The sequence below is a fragment of the Protopterus annectens genome, chromosome 13.part0 (genome assembly GCF_019279795.1).
Source record: "Protopterus annectens isolate FY-2018-M chromosome 13.part0, PAN1.0, whole genome shotgun sequence".
Classification (NCBI taxonomy): Eukaryota; Metazoa; Chordata; order Ceratodontiformes; family Protopteridae; genus Protopterus; species Protopterus annectens.
The window spans coordinates 284,661,724-284,679,166 of NC_056747.1; the positions used below are offsets into that span (position 1 = coordinate 284,661,724).

Consider the following 17,443-nt stretch of genomic DNA (forward strand, 5'->3'; position numbering starts at 1 on the left):
TCTGGTCAAATTTTTTTGTAAAATGTGCCAGATAATTCAGCAACAGGACTGCAAAAGTCACTGCAGCATACATGTGCTTGCCAAATCTGTCCAAGTCCCTGGACTACCTGTTAGGGGATGGACAGAAGAACTATGTTCTGCAAGTTCTTTCTTAGTGGCTGACACCACAACCAGGATTCCTTTGCTCCAGTGTGCGCAGTCCTTGGTGTGTGGGTGTGGGTGTGTGTGTGTGTGTGTTGGTGGTGGTGGTGGGGGTAGAATTTTGTCAGTCTTTTAGGGATTGGCTCTACACTATCCTGCTCCTTCCATGCCCAGCAAGAAACAAGATTTAGGAGTTCATCAGTTGAGGGAGTCAATTCAACAAGCAGACAGGCCAGACCTGAAAGCCTCCAAGGATACCGATTCCTCGAGGGGGGGGGGGTACTGGAGGACAAACCACCTTTTTGTTTCAGGAACACTTGGATGTCTCCGAAGGAGATGTCTTCAAGTGGAGATCTGGGGGACTCCCTCCCCTTCATCAAAATCGGTGTCCTCCATCAGAGATTGCCAAGGGGAATCTAGGTGTCTCCTTTTACATATTCTCTTTCAAGGGACTTCCTCAGTGGGGCATTCTGGGAAAGTATCAGAAGAGATGAAGATGTCCTGAGGAACCAAAAGGAGACTAGATTGGGCTGGCTGTCCCACTGAAATGGATGGACAAGGCTCAGAGCAGATTACTGGAAGAGGCAAAGTAGTCTGATCTAAGGGGAACACAGACATCCTTTCTTTAGACAAAGAGGAAGCCCTCTCCACAACCTCAAAGGCAGAACACCTAGGGGAAACAGAAGTCAACGGAAAAGGAGCCAGAAGTTCCCAAACAGTCTGCTCCTGCAACCCCACCAGCACACCAGCAGATGAAGGAGGTGGAACCAAACAGTCCAATGCCTAAGCTCCATGGGAAGAGATGGCTCCAAAAGCTTCGGAGTCGATCCCAATTCACCCAGACCTGGCTCCAAAAGGCTTAGTGGGCTAGGTAACTCGAGAGAACTCACCAGAGTAGACGATACAATCTTATGATCCACTGAGGACATCCCCAGGGTTCTCAGATCTGATGGCTCCGAAACAGATGGTCAAATCAGAGAAGAAGAGACCAAGGGGGAAGTGGGCAAAGGTCAGCTCGCAGACCTGGTGAGAGACAGAGACAAGAGTATCTACATCTGGATCCAAGCTGTGAGCAATTTCTTCATCATCCTATCCACAGCAGCTTCAGATAAGTGTCTAGAATACCCAAGAGATGTGGAGGATGGAGACCTGGAATGTATGTAGAATGACCACTCCCAAAAAGGATAAAGGGAGCAGTGACGTAACTGGCTCCAGTAGAAGTGGAAGTGTTCGTATCCGAGGAGACCTGATTTAGAACCAGTCAGATCCTAGTTTTTTGCATTTTAGTAGGAGGCTCCAATGAATGAGCCAACAAGGACGAGCAGTCTGTGGACCCCTTGTGTGACTCCTTTTCTTTAGTTACAGAGTCTGGCTTCCCCTGGTCTGACTTTTGAGATGGAGTTTGAGCCCCAGCTACAGAAGTAGAAGAGAAGGACGGAAGGCGGCCCTTTAGCACTGATAGAAAAATCTGTTTCAAGTGTGTGGGTCCTAAACAATAAACACATTCTCTGCAGGCATCCGAGGTGGGGATTTTACGTCCACAGGTAATGCACTTTTTAAAGCCAGTTGGGTTGTCAGCCATTGCTTTTAAAGACACTAAAAGAGAAGAATTTTTTTTTATATTGGGAGAAAGGGAATGGAAAGAATAAAGAAAGGACCACCAACAATATTAGTGAAAGGGTACTAGAGAGTAAATTTAAGCCGACAGAAAACGAAGAGTACCAACAACGGTACTTAGAGAGGTACCGAGAAAGTGGTAACTAAAAAAGTACCAAACACTGATTAAAAAGCTAGAAAAGAATTTGTAAGGGAGGTAGAAGACAAGATAGATACAATAATGAATTTTCCCAGATGTAACAAAAAAAAAAAGTTAGATACTACTCCAAAGCTCAAAAGCAACAGGATCCAAGTCTGAAGCTGAATGGTGACAAATAAGATCTGGGGGTATTGCAAGGCATCATAGGTTAAGGGAGGAGCTCGAGAGTTTTTGGATCCAAAGATCTGGTAGAAGCAACCGAACCGATCAGTTGAAGAAGGAATGAAAAGGACAATAATCACATCAACTTTTAAACTGCCAGGGGGAAAAAAAAGTACAGTTTTTGTACCTACCATAAATGTAGATGTTCGACTGTATACCCTGCTGCAGTCATCACACTTGGGTTATCCTGCAGTCAGGCGGTCCCGCAGTCGACCAGAATTCCAAAGTCTTGGTCCGGCGTCGGTTGCTGTCGCTTCTTCCCTGACGTCAGAGCACCAGGGGTATATCAGAGGCATCAGACGCCATTTTCTTCAGTTTTTCTTGCCCCAGATGTCAGGTGCCCCTAATAGGTAGGCAAAAAAAAAAAAAAAAAAAAATATATATATATATATATATATATATATATATATATATATATATATATATATATATATATATGTGTGTGTGTGTGTGTATATATATTTATATATATATATATATATCTATGGGCACAAGCAAATACACCACAGAGGTTGTAGAGAATAGAGATAAGTTCAGCTAGTTTTAGAGGGGATGGAGGGAGGGCAACCTGGACAGCAGCAGGGTATACACTCGAACATCTACATTTATGGTAGGTACAAAACTGTACTATGTTCATCATGTTACCCTGCTGCAGTCATCACACTTGGGTAGAATCCCAAAGCTAAGGATGGGCGGAGGAGTCAAACAGGGTTAGAGGGGGCCTAGAAGGCCCTGCAAAACTGCAGTGGCGAAACCCGCTCTGGTCTTAAAGTGGTAAGTGATAATGTTTGGTGAAGGTGTGTACTGAACTCCAAGTTGCAGCTTCCAGAATATCCTTGGTTGGTACCCCCCTGAGGAAGGCTGTAGATGTAGCTGCTGCCTTGGTAGAGTGGGGCCTTATGGTAGCAGGAACTGGTTTTCCATGGTGGATGTAGCAAAAACGTATGCAATGTCCTATCCATTTGGAAATGGTTTGTTTTGAGATAGCCTTTCCTTGTGATGCTGTAGCATAGGATACAAGAAGCTGGTCAGATTTTCTGAAAACCTTAGTTTTATCTAAGTAGTAACGTAGCTGTCTGTGAATGTCCAGGGAATGCAGGATTCTTTCTCCTTTGTTCTGTGGATTTGGAAAGAAGGTGGGTAAATGGGTGGTTTGATTTAGGGCCACACTGGATACCACCTTAGGCATAAAGGAGGGGTTAGTTCGTAGAGAAACCCTGTCTTGATGAAAAATGAGGAAAGGCTCTACTGCCATTAGTGCCTGAAGCTCTGAAACTCTTCTAGCTGAAGTGATTGCTAGCAGCAGGGCAGTCTTCCATGATATAAACTTTAAGTCAGCTGAGAAAGCTGGTTCAAAAGGAGGTAGCGTGAGGTTTTCCTGAACAAAATTGAGGTCCCAAGTAGGTGTTGGTGCTCTCCTGGGAGGCCTAATGTTCTTGGCCCCTCTGAGAAACTGCCTTAAGAGTGGATGTGAAAATAAGGGAGGATCCGTGTTGTAATGAGCAGAAATGGCTGAAACGTGGATTTTAACAGATGAAAAAGAAAGCCCTTTGTGTAACATCTCAGTTAGATATTGCAGAATCTGAGGAATGTCAGGCTGAAGGGTATTTTGGCCTTTAGATGGTTCCAGGCGCAAAACCTTTTCCATTTGTCGAGTAGGCTTTCCTGGTGCTGGGCCTCCTGGCCTCCAGAATAACTTCCGTAACAGCTTGTGAGAGAAGAGCTGGCTGGTTGCCTAGGTGATTTGCCATGCAGCCAAGTTTAAGGTTTTGAGCTGGCTGTGTAGAATCTGATTGTCTTGCTGTGTGAGCAGGTGGGTAATTTGTGGTAGAATCCATGGTGGGCCCGGGGCCATATTCCTTAATAGTGGGTACCAGTGCTGGCGTGGCCAGTCTGGAGCAATGAGTATCATTCGGGGTCTCTCCATCCTGACTTTCAGTAGCACCTTTGTGAGAAGGGGTAGTGGAGGAAAGGCATATACTGTTAGCATTTTCCAACTGAATGAGAGTGCGTCCACTTTCCAAGCTTGTTGGTGAAAAGTCCATGTGCAAAACTTTGTTAGCTGATAGTTTTGAGGGCTGGCAAACAGGTCTATGTCTGAGAGCCCCCACTTTTGAGTTATCATTGCGAATACTTGTGGATCCAGTTTCCATTTGTGGGGATCCATGATGTTTCTGCTTAGGTCGTCTGCCAATATGTTATTTTTTCCCTGGCAGGAATTGAGCTTGTAATTGAACTTGGTAAGCCAGTGCTGTGTTCCACAAGGTCATTGCTTGCCTGCATAGAGGGTAGGAGTGTGTGCCCCCTTGTGAGTCTTAAGCTTAGCATAAGATTTTATGGTAAGGGTAGTCGGTCTGAAGACACCTTCAGAAACCGAAGGTGTTTCTGCAGCACCGGCTTCCCCTACTGCGATGTCGTCGGTAGGGCCTAAGGAAAAAGGCTGCGTCGGCCTAGAAATCTCTGCTGGGGGATCTGATGCGGCCTGGGGATCCAATTCAGTGGTAGCCAGGGGCTGCGTAGGCGCCTCACTGAAAACCGGAAAATCGGCGACCGGGCCAGCCGAGGCCTCGGAGTCTGGCTTGGATCTAGGCTGCCTGTCCCTATCCTTGCGTTTTTTATGCACGCCGGTAGTCGGTTGCTCCGACGGCATAGTGTAATTAAATTTTCTACCGAAGTAGTGTAGTGTGAAATCAAAGCGACGCTTTATAGTTCGCTTATTGAACCTAGCACAAAACAGACAACCAGTGACGTCGTGGTCTGGGCCTAGGCAAAGTATACAAAAAGAATGAAAGTCCTTATGAGGTATTTGCTTCCTACAAGAAATGCAATTGTTAACTTTTTCTGACATCGGACTGAGGCAAGAAAAGGTTCCCCAACGGGGTACTCAGCTTTGAAGACTTCGGACTGAAACTCTATTCGAAAATCTCAGGTGTCGGCCGACCGGCACTTGCGAACTGCTTCTGCTTCAGGCACCGCACGGCAAGAAAGACTGAATAAAATGGCGTCGGATGCCTCTGATATACCCCTGGCGCTCTGACGCCAGGGAAGAAGCGACAGCAACCAACGCCGGACCAAGACTTTGGAATTCTGGCCGACTGCGGGATTGCCTGACGGCAGGATAACCCAAGTGTGATGACTGCAGCAGGGTAACACGATGAACATCGGCACTCTCATTTAAAAGTACGATAGTCCGTTAAAACACAAACTCCTAGCTATAAAAACTTTCTTGAACAGGAAAGTGTTATAAAAACAAATTTTTAAAATGGACCCCCCCCCCCAAGAGAACTTACCGGCCCAAATGGAACAGCACAAGCAAACTGATCTTCGAAAGCCTCAGAGGAGTGTACACTTTGATAGCAGGAAAGCTCTGAAGGGCTTGGTACCCAAACCTGTCTTTTACTCAGCTCAAGCTGACTGACTTGGCACATGGAAGGTGCCCTGAAGTTTTGGAAGCTGTCCAGCTATTGCATCTTCAGCAGGATACAAGCCGTATAAAGTACAGTTTTGTACCTACCATAAATGTAGATGTTCGAAGATCCACATTGCTGCAGTCCTTACACTTGGGTAGTCCGCTGTCCTCGGTCGGCCCGAATATCAAAGTATTAGGCTGACGTCGGTCAAGGCGCTTAAGACTGACATCAGGACGTCAGGGTACAAATGCGCATGACCGACGTCATATCCTCAGTCTTTTCTTGCCCCAGATGTCAGAAGACCCTAAAAAGAAAGGTCAAAACCAAAAGACAGCAAAACCAACCAACCACCCTTGCACTAATCATATGTACAATATATACAATATCTACAATATGTACAACCCAACCCACACAACCGCCTCTAACTACAGAGGGAAGGAGGAGTATTGGACTGCAGCAATGTGGATCTTGAACATCTACATTTATGGTAGGTACAAAACTGTACTATGTTCTTCATCTCACATTGCTGCAGTCCTTACACTTGGGTAGAATCCCAAAGCAGAGGTAAGGGAGGATGGCAAAACTATAAAGCAGTAGGAGCTGCCAAAATGCCCTGTAAAATTGCAGTGGCAAAACCAGCCCTAGATTTAGAGTAAAGTGGAAGGTGATAATGCTTAGAGAAAGTATGCACTGAACTCCAAGTAGCTGCCTCCAAAATATCTTTAGTTGCCACCCCTTAAAAAGCTGTAGAAGTGGCAGTAGCCCTAGTGGAATGAGGCCTAATCCCAGCTGGAATCTGCTTACCATGATGGGAATAACAGAAAGCAATACAAAACCCAATCCACTTAGAAATAGTTTGTTTTGACACAGGCTTACCCTGAGAACCCAAAGCAAATGAAACAAATAACTGCTGAGACTGCCTGAACCCTTTAGTTCTGCTCAAATAATATCGCAACTGCCTGTGTACATCCAAAGTGTGCAAAATCTTTTCCCCTTTATTTTGTGGGTTTGCATAAAAAGTAGGCAAATGAATAGTTTGGTTTAAAGCCACACTAGAAACCACCTTAGGCATAAAGGAAGGATTAGTACGCAAAGATACCCTATCCTTATGGAAAATTAAGAAAGGCTCAACCGCCATAAGGGCCTGTAATTCAGAAACCCTTCTTGCAGAGGTAATGGCCAACAAAAAAGCAGTCTTCCATGATAAATATTTCAACTCGGCAGTAGCTGCAGGCTCAAAAGGTTGTAGAGTGAGTTTCTCCAACACAAAATTGAGATCCCAAGCAGGAGTAGGAGCTCTACGTGGGGGTCTTATATTCTTTGCCCCTCTAAGGAATTGCTTAAACAAAGGATGAGAAAACAATGGTGGGTCACAGTCATAGTGAGCAGAAATTGCTGCAGCATGAACCTTAATAGAAGAGAAGGACAAACCTTTGTCCAGTAACTCAGTAAGATATTGAAGAGCCACACTTAAATTAGGCTCAGAAACATCAAATTCCTTTGCTGTACTCCAAAATAAAAATCTCTTCCATTTATCTGCGTACACTTTCCTTGTACTAGGCCTTCTGGCCTCCAAAATAACATTCAAAACCTGCTGTGGAAGCTGAGACCCTCCAGGGTTCAAAACAGAATATGCCAGGCTGTTAGGTGAAGAGAGTGAAGTTTGACATTGAGTAAATGACTGCTCTCCTGAGACAGCAGGTGTGGAATTGAAGGTAAAGGCCATGGAGGCTCCCGTACCAGACTTCTCAGTAATGGGTATCAGTGCTGTCGAGGCCAATCTGGAGCTATTAAAATCATCTTTGGCTTGTCCTGTCTGACCTTCAGGAGTACCTTTGGGAGGAGAGGCAGAGGTGGAAAGGCATACACATGAAGATTGCTCCAATTGAATGAAAGAGCATCCACTTTCCAAGCTGTGGGATGAAACCTTTTTGTGCAAAACTTTGGCAGCTGGTAGTTTAGTGGAGAAGCGAACAGATCTATGTCTGGAGTTCCCCATAACACTGTCAATTTCTGAAATACATGAGGATCCAATTTCCACTCGTGGGGATCCATAATTTGTCTGCTCAACACATCTGCTAAGGAGTTCTGTGCTCCCGGCAGAAACCTTGCCTGAAGATTTAGCTGTAAACTGAGAGCAGTCTCCCACAAAATCATTGCTTGTCTGCATAGAGGATAAGAATGTGTTCCCCTTGCTTGTTGATGTACCACATGACAGTTGTGTTGTCTGTTAGAACCAACACCTGCCCTGGAAGAAGTAAATCCTTGAAAGCTATTAATGCAAATTGGACTGCTAACATCTCCTTCAAGTTGATATGTAGATGTTGAAGTCTGGCAGGCCACGTGTCTTGTACCCACTTTCCATTTAGATGAGCTCCCCAAGCTTTGTCTGAGGCATCTGTCGTTAGAATCTGACTCGCCTCTGGCCAGGTCACAGAGAGTCCCTTGTTTAGGTGACATTCCTGAGCCCACCACAAAAATTCCTTTTGAATGCAAGGTATTATCTGAATGACAGTGTCCATATCTTGGCAGTGCTGTGTCCATACATTTTTGAGATACCGTTGCAGCTTCCTCATATGCAGTTTGGCATTGGGAAGCACCAGAATACAAGATGCCATGAACCCCAAGGCTTGAAGGACTGTCCTTGCAGTCAGCCTGGACTGATGAGACAATTGATGGAAGTAAAGAGAAAGATTCTTTTGTTTGTCCGGGGTCAAAAAGGCCATCTGGGATGCTGTATTCAGTCTCACACCCAGAAAGCACATGTCCTGAGAGGGTACTAAACTGGACTTTATTTTGTTCACAGAACACCCCAGGCATCTTAGCACTGCTATCAGATATTGTAAATGATTTAGAAGTTCGTCCTTTCCTTGGGCCAGAATCAGGCAATCGTCCAAATAAGGATAAATCTGTATTCCTCTTAGCCTGAAGAAAGCTATCACTGGAGCCAGAACCTTCGTGAACACTCTGGGCGCAGTAGACAAGCCAAAGGGCAATGCAGAGAACTGATAATGAGAAGTCCCAGCCCGAAAACGCAGATACTTCCTGCAACTTAGCCTGATAGGAACATGAAGGTAAGCCTCCTTGAGATCCAGAGTCACCATCCAGTGATCTTTGCCCAGCAGAGGTAAAAGTTGTTGTAACGTCAACATTTTGAACTTGGGAATGTCCAGATAAGTATTGAGGATAGATAAATCCAAAATTGGTCTCCACGTGTTCCCCTTCTTTGGTACTAGGAACAGGCGAGAATAAAATCCTAGGCCCACTTCTGGCAGAGGAACCGGTTGTATGGCCCCTATTTGAAGCAGCAGAGAAATTTGTTTGTGAGCCTCTAGTCTTTGCTGAGGAGGAACGTCCGGCATGCCTTTGAAAGGAGGCAAGGTATGGAAATAAAACCTGTAACCTTGGTGTATGATATCCAATACCCATCTGTCTTGGGTAATCAAACTCCAATTTTCATTGAAGAGTGCCAACCTTCCTCCCAAAGGTGCTGCCAGGCAAGAAGGATCTGGCAGCTGAAAAGGTAGGTCATTGGGCCTGTTTACGAAAGGACTGGCCCCTGCCCTCACCCGAAGATTGTGCAGGTGAACTCCCTGTTCTAGGTCTGAAGGAGCTCTGAGCTCTGCCCCTACCACGTCTAGATCTACCCCTAGACTGTGAATCATAAGAAGGGTACGTCCACCCCTTAGCAGGCCAATTCCTACTAAACTTGGAGGCTGAACTTGCAAAAATCTTTAACAGCCTGCATAGACTTAGCCTTGTCTTCCATTTTCTTCAAGACTGACTCCACAGGAGAACCAAACAACACATCAGACTGTAAAGGAGCATCCAAAATCCTTGTCTTAACATGGTCAGATAAATTCTGATCCCTCAGCCAGGCGTGCCTGCGAAGAACTGACCCAGTGGCAGCCACCCTAGACGAGGCCTGTACAGCATCAAAACCACATTGTAAAGAATGCTTACCCACTTGTTCAGAGACATGTACCAAATCTTGTAATTCTTTACACTCAATGCCTTCCGCCAGAGCATCTACCTTAGACTTCAATTGAGTAAGAAGATAGTTTTGATATTTCAACATGTGAAACTGGCAATTCAAAGCCCTCATAGCTTAGGTGGAAGAAGTATAGACTTTCTTTCCCCATCTATCCAAAGCTCTGGCCTCTATCTGGAGGAACCGGATTTTTTACAACAGAGGCCTTGACACCCTTAGGTCCCTGACTAACAGTTTCTGGATCCGCCCTAGGACTCTTATAAAGATATTTATGAGCCTCAGGCACCCTGTAATACCTATCCGGTTTAACAGGAGCAGGAGGCAAAGAATCAGGATTAAGTGAAGCCTCTGCAAACACATCTTCCACAACATCCAGAACAGGTGGAATAGCCAAAGGCCTATGCTGGGGTAAAAGCAAAAATTCCCTAAGCCTTTTCCTGGAATCAGAGAAGTCCTGACCTTCCCACTTAAAATGTTCCCTCATGGAATGAAGAGTCTCTGAAAAAGAAAAATCCTCTGGAGGAGAAGCAGAAGGAGTGGAATCATCTGCATCAGAATCAGAATAAGGAGAGTACTCCTGCAAGTCTTCAGCCGAAGACTCTGAAACATCCGAAGCCTGCTCAAAACTCCCCAACTCTGGTTCCACCCTAGGCCTCTTATCAGGAGGGGGCAAAGAACCTCTAATCAAAGTAATTAAATCTTCTGCCATTTTAAGCATGTGCTTCTTGGGCACAGACCCTGTAGAACTAGGAGTGACACCAACAGAAGCTAAACCTGGCCTGCCTCTGGGAGAAGCCTTGGAAACAGAAGGAGAGGGCCTAACCACCTTAGGAAGGGAGGGGAGTACAGTAACTTGAGAAGCCCCTTCAGCCTGACCTGCCTCCTGAGAGGCCACATCCTGCAATATCAAAGTCTCCCCCTGGGACTCCAGAGAAGCCTCCGGTGGAACCACCGGTTCCACTGACGCCTCTAAAGAACCGGCGTCCGGTACGGACGACTCTTCTTGCCTGGGTTTAGCTGCTTTGTCCTTCCGCTTCGAAGAAGCGGGCGTCGGAGCATCCGACAGCATATTGTAATTGCACCGCTTCCCGAAGACCAACCTGGCACAATCTAACCTTCGCTTAATAGTGCGCTTATTGAACCTAGCACAAAAGCGACACCCAACAACGTCGTGCTCAGGCCCTAAACAAGGAATACACAAAGTATGATAGTCTCTATGCGGTATCTGCTTCCCACAAGAAATACAGTTATTCACTTTTTCTGACATCCGGTAAACCACTGAGGCAAGAAAAAACTAAAATATTCCCCAACGGGGTACTTAGCCAACTTTGACTCGGTCTGAAACTCCGAATTCGAAAAATTTCAGAACGCCGAACGGCACTTGCAACGCTGCTTCTGCATCGGACCATGCGGCAAAAAAGACTGAGGATATGACGTCTGTCATGCGCATTTGTACCCTGACGTCCTGATGTCAGTCTTAAGCGCCTTGACCGACGTCAGCCTAATACTTTGATATTCGGGCCGACCGAGGACAGCGGACTACCCAAGTGTAAGGACTGCAGCAATGTGAGATGAAGAACATCTAACGCTATTGCAGCAATGATCAATGTGACTATGCTCATCAAGGATCACAGATACAGAAATGGAGAGAGTAATGTTAAGGGGACTAAAATTAGAAATAAATGGAGAAATCACTATACTAAACAAACAACCACTGTGAAACCAGAACAGCTGAAGCAATCACCATGTGGGAAGATGCAACGATCACCTAGCAAGTTAATCAACTTGGATTAAAATCTAGAGAACCTCAACAGCACAGGAAGCCATACTGAATACAAAACATCAGCTAAGATAAAACATTTTTTGTGGGCTATATCTTCACACTAAAGTTGCCCAGCTGACAAGTCAGGCACAGCACTGGGTAAAAGCTGTAGCATTTATTCTTTTAAAGTTCTTACCCAAGTATCTGCCACCAGGTTTGATGACTATTGCACTTCTACTACGTGTCTCCTCCTCAGCCTGTGCCATACTCTGTCTGGCTTTCTGGTAAGAGTCATCAGTGGCACATACAGTAATTTTATCCTGTATACTTCCCAAACAGTCCAGCTGCACATCGCCACTGCTGCAGACAAAGAGGTGGAAAACACCAAGTTGTTAAAAAAAAATAAAGTACTTCCACTTTGCTAAAGTTACAATCAGTCTACAGTTTTTAAAGGACAATCCACATTATCAGTTGCATCCTGAAAAAATGCAAGAAAAAAGGTACATTTCTTTACATTTGTGCAGAGGGAAAATGTAGAACAGTCATTTTACTACAGGCAACAAAATTCTATAAAAAAGGCATACTTTTAACAATTTACCAAAAAGTGCTTTACAATGGTCAGTTGTATGGACTAGTTAACAAAAAGGGCTATTTAAGTGCCAAACCTCACAATTTACCCATACCAAAATGAGAAAACCATAAAGTTTGTTTAAACATATGAACATTTGTATTAGCAAACGGTGCACCCCCCCAAAAGCCAAGTTCTTCATTTGCATTCTAATCTCCCAATATGTTTACTTCTTTTTTCTGCCGACCAAGAACTTGTATAGCAGTACTCTTGTTTTATACGGTGGTTAATGCATTTTAGCCAAATCTTCACATTTCAACAGCACTACAATTGGTATCATTGCGCATGGCTTGCATGTTACACACACACACACACACACACACACACACACACACACACACACACACACAGTTCTACAACATGCAAGAAATACAAGTAATGAGGGAATAGCTCCATCGAGTTACAAACTTCCTAGAAGCACTGAAACAAAACTTGCATTAACAACTTGCATTGCACAGAAAAACTATTTTAATACCGCAGTAGCCTATGCAATAATGTTTCCCTACCTAAACACACAGCTGTGTGAGAATACTGTACTTACGGCTCAGACAGCCAATAAGAAAACAAGTCAAACTGTCCTAACTGGTAATGCCCCAAAGTATGTTGCTTATCTATACAATAATACCGGACACTCTGGGCATTAGAGACATAACAGGCTGCTGAGGCTGGATGCAGCACCAGAACCTCCTCCCTACCATTGTAAGGCAAATTCTCTCTCTATAATACCCACTGTGGCAGGTACTACTGTGCCTAGCAAAATCTCTCTCTTTTTAATTTTATTTCAAATTCTATATATAAACACACTTTTTTTTTTTTTTTTTTAAACAATCAGTTATCCTTTGTTTATAGTGGAACATGTTACATTTTGCTCTTTTAGAAATGGGCAGGCAAAATTCAGTGAATGTGTACTGATGGGTCTCTCTCTGACTCTCTACATTTGTGAAGCATGCACACACCCATTTAACTAGCTCTGCAAAACATGTGGCAATGGAGTACTCCCCTGAATGAAACTAACACACTGTTCTGCATTTTTTCTAGGACCTTTTTATCCCTTTCCCTGCAAGTCATCAAGCATCCCCCTTATTAGATGTGAGTCCATTTATTCCACTGTACTAGGCATCCAAAGTATAAATACAGAACCTATCAGGTGGGACAGGGTATTGTCATCTATGCAGCCATGAAAGCACTATGTCTTCATCTGGTCCCTAACCATCAATATGCATACAGCAGAGGGAGCAGAGGAGGGTGCTTTTCAACCCAGCCAGTCTTGGCTTACTCAACATACTGGGGCCACAGACATCATATCCATTATCTCCCTGATCAGAGCTTGGAAGCCCTGTCCAATCAGCTAGTAGAGTCTGGCTTCCCCCACTGACAGGGACTTTAACAGCAACCTATCCATCAATCCTTAGCAGATGGGCACTCCTTCCACCCAGTAGCCTGCATCAATGGGTGCAAGCTATGGAAGTTTAAAAGTCCTAACTCTGATTGCCCAAATACAACCACTGGGTGCTGATGTAGAAGTGACATCACCTCAGTGTCTCAAGTCTCTCCTCTGATATGTACATGCTCTTACATACACCATGAGAATCATCATCAGATTTGGAAAGACGAACCTAAGCTGCCATGGTAAATGGCCATTCTGCAAGCATCCACTTGCACTGGTGAACTGACCGAGCAGGAGCCACATCTCCTCATCCCAGAATTTGGGTGAGTAGATGACTGTTTTCTTCCAAATCCACTGCCCAGTTCTTCCAGTAACAAAGCCACAGTTTGACCTCCAGTTGTCCAGGTCAGAGTTTATCCTAGCATGCCACAGTGCTAGGCTACATTTTGTTTTTATCAGTGGAGCACACACTTTAATAACCAAACTTCTGTAACTGAGGCTGTGACAAGATGGGCATTTCTGAGTACAGCTGTGACGTTTTGTACTGCCCTTTACAGCAACTGAGAAGTAATACATAGTATTTTAAAACCATTTTCAAAAAGCAACATTTAACACTGTGGCACTTTCTGGCTGGTCTGGAGCTAGGAAATTTTGCTCTGCATTGCACAGGTACAATCGCAATCTACTGCTTCTGTGGCAATTAAGTACTCGACTACGATGACTGGACAGTATTACTCTGACAAAATGACACCATGAACTAACCCAGACCGTTACACTAGTAGTATGTTTGTTTGTGTCTTTCGGCTTTTCCCGGTTAGGGGTCGCCACAGCGGAACTCCGGTCCGCTAATGATTGGCAGTAGATTTTTACGTTCTGGCTTGCCGAGCCTAACGCACAACCTTCAGCGAAGGAACGCCCATTCACGCATGTCGCCACACAGAAGACGCTCTGAGAATCGAACGGGCAACGTACTGATATTACACAAAGATTTTATTTAGGCACTGCTGAAACTAAGACTTGCCTATTTGCGCATTCATTCAATCTGACAGAGGTTAAAATATCTGGCATTTGGCAACTATTCTGATAGGTTCAATCCGGTAGTTTACAGGCAGGATTATGAAGTTTATAAGAAAAACTTTTAGTGATATGACTTCATTTTTTTTTTTTTTTTAAATCAGGCTTTATGTATAATTAGCGGCCAAATGTTTTCTGCAGTTTGACCAATTATGTTTAAGGATTTAAAAAGGTTGTTTGTCAAGTGCTGAACATACAACTTTTATAAAACGGACTAAAAAATACTGCACACTGATTGGCCAGTGATTAACCTCTAACCATGTTTTAATACAGTACAGACACAACTGGAATAACTTCAAAACCCCAAAGACTAATCAAAACAAACAGTTTTCACTCATTCAGCAAGCTGGCATAAAAAAAACAGACCTCGTTTGCCGTGCCGGTAGTGTGCATCATGGTCTCCTTTGCTCTGAGCTCAAGGATAGTAAGTGGTATTATTTCTTGTATCTAGTGTGTGTTTGAGTGAATATTTTCCCTTCCTCCCCTTGTTTAGTGTCTCGCTTGTTCATCGGTGTCAAAAAAAAAAAAAAGTTTTGCAGAGAGTAGTAGTTAGGCCTGCCTTTCCCCTACCTGTGTTTGTGTTTTTTTTTTCTGGTAGTTAGCGTTTGTACTTTTGGATGAAGGACTATGGCTGATCAGCCGAAGCCTGTTTTCAAAAAATGTACAGAGTGTGGCCATAAGCTCTCCCCAGCTGATGGTCACAATGTGTGTGTGATTTGTTTGGGAGTGGCACATTTGTCCACGCAATGTGCTATCTGTTCTGGTTTCAATCCAAGGGCCCTTAGGGATTAGAAGGCCAAGTTAGTAGCCAAAGGCCTTCTCCCTGCTGCCATGCTGGAATCTGCCTCGGACTCCGTCTCTAGTGTTCTACCTCCCACCCAGACAAGGACTCAACCTCCCACTTCTTCTGGTGATGGGTCTTCTAAAGACAAATCTAAAGTCAGTGTGGCAGACAAGGAGAAAGAAAAAGATAAAGAAAGGCACAGAGAGGATAGGGAGAAGAGAAAGGCCAGGCATCGCTAGAGATCCCCAGACAGGGAGCTCTTTCTTAGTCCCCCTTCTAAGACCATGAGACCTGTTTCTCCACGGCTATGGTTTCCTCGTTTCTCACCGGAGCCGTTGGAACATTCAGACCCGAGGCCTTCTTCCCCATTGCGCAGATCAGCCAGATCTGAGTCGGTGGCCTCTTCGAGGTCGACTCGGAGCCTATCGGACATGGACAAGATAATGCAGAGATTCATTCAAATGGGAGTCTTGCCAGGCCCCTCTCCCTCTGAAGAGGGACCTCCATGCCTCTTTTCCACCCTATCTCTCCTTCCCCGATCCGTGCTTCGGGGCTCTTGGATCAGAGGTTTTTTCAGAGCTGGTAGCTCGGCACCAACAGTTCCTCCAACCTCTAACTCTGGCTGTTACCTTGAGTTCCTTGGATCGGAGTGACTCTCGGAGCCGCGGACAGGGAGTCGGACCCAAGGGAATGGATTCTTTGGCTCCAACCTTTTCGGATCCGATCTGTTGCCTCGGACCTCAGGCTACCTTGGCTTCGGCTCTGGTCCCTGCTTCAGATCTGGGGAGGGCATCTTCCTTACTGGGTGCTAAGGCGGTCCGCTCTCCCTCGGCCTTCGAAGTCGTGGAGAGGGTTCTCTCCCAGGGATCGAGACCCCAGCCCATCCCCTCGGATACCACCCAGGCCCCCCTGGATTTGGCTACTACTCCCTTCATCCTGTCTCAGGGACAGCCCATGTCAGAGGATCCCCAGGTTAATTTCCCTGAGGAAACCCTTGCGGCTCACGAAGCCCCTTCTAAGAGTCCCACTGAAGAGGGTCACCGTAAGCGCAAGTGCAAAAGGAGGCACTTGGACTCCCCTAAGTCCCTCACTACGGACACCGACTTAGATGAAGGAGAAGGTTCTCCCAGGTCACCTCCCGAAGACGTCTCCTTCAGAGAAATTATGGAGATCCTCCGCCAGAGGGGAGGGTCGGTCAGCCCCAAAACCTTCTGGGGATGAGTCAGTGTTCCTGAAGGCCTTTGGCATGGGCCCATCTACTTCCTGGGTGCCCCCAGCCAGCGGACCCCTTGGCGGACATCACCACGAGGGCATGGAAAGAGCCTGACACCAGAGAGCCCATCCCCAAATGCCCTGACAAGATTTTATCTCCCCCTTCCGACATACAACCTTGGTCGAAAGGAGCCCCAGTTAATGCTATGTTGGTTGCAGCAGCCACAAAGAAGGAACTAGCACAAGAGAGTTCCTCAGTCCACCCTCCAGACAAGGAGTCCAGGTCGGTGGATAGGTTTGGGAAGCGTGTCTATTCCTCAGCGACCTTTTCAATCCGTGCGCTGAATTATTTGGCACATGTGATTCGGCTTCGGCGAGACCTTGCTTCAGAATTCGCTGAGTCGCCCCCAGTGTCTTTATCACCGTCGCCCCTAGTGTCTTTGCGACTCCTTTCCCATGCCACAGAAGGAGCAGCTAGGGCGGCTGGGACAGGCATAGCCATGAGGCATCATGCCCGGCTCAGGTTGCATCAGTTAGCGGACCCTTTCTGGCGTCATTTATCAACGCACCCTACGACGGTTCTTCCCTTTTTGGGAAGACAGTACGTGACACTTGTCCAGAGCAAAAAGGATGGGAAGACTTCGTCTGCCATCGGGATCCGCTTCTCTAACCCTCAGCGGTCCTTCTCTAGGAATCAAAGAGGGCAGAAGAAGATGTGGTTCCGAAAATCTCCGTTTTCCCGGGATTCTCAGGACAACTATTCCCCCAGGGGCAGAGGGGGACAGGATCGAAGTCGACCCAGAGGTAGAGGGGGTTCCAGGAATATTGGGTCTAGGGAACCTTTTTCTGACAGAACCGGTCAGCAGCCCTGAGGGGTTGCCCGAATGGCCTACTCTGGAGGCAGTCGGGGGAAGATTGTCCTTACACCCAGCAGCATGGGAGTCCATTACGACAGATCTCTGGGTTTTACAGATAATATCCAGAGGTTACTCCATCCCATTTGTTGCCCCTCCAAATATTACAAACACCTCCCGGATGTTGCACCCGCTCACAGGGAGGCCGCAGCTCTAGAGGTT

At 45.7% G+C, this 17,443-nt stretch overlaps 1 protein-coding gene across 1 annotated transcript in view; it reads right to left on the minus strand.

The window, feature by feature from the left end:
• Positions 1 to 17,443, minus strand: part of ELL (elongation factor for RNA polymerase II) — a 1,387,197-nt gene that overhangs the window by 747,272 nt on the left and 622,482 nt on the right. The window contains exon 4 of the mRNA XM_044053846.1: positions 11,479 to 11,642. Within this exon, the coding sequence (XP_043909781.1) occupies positions 11,479 to 11,642 (164 nt within the window). The remainder of the gene's footprint in view (positions 1 to 11,478; positions 11,643 to 17,443) is intronic.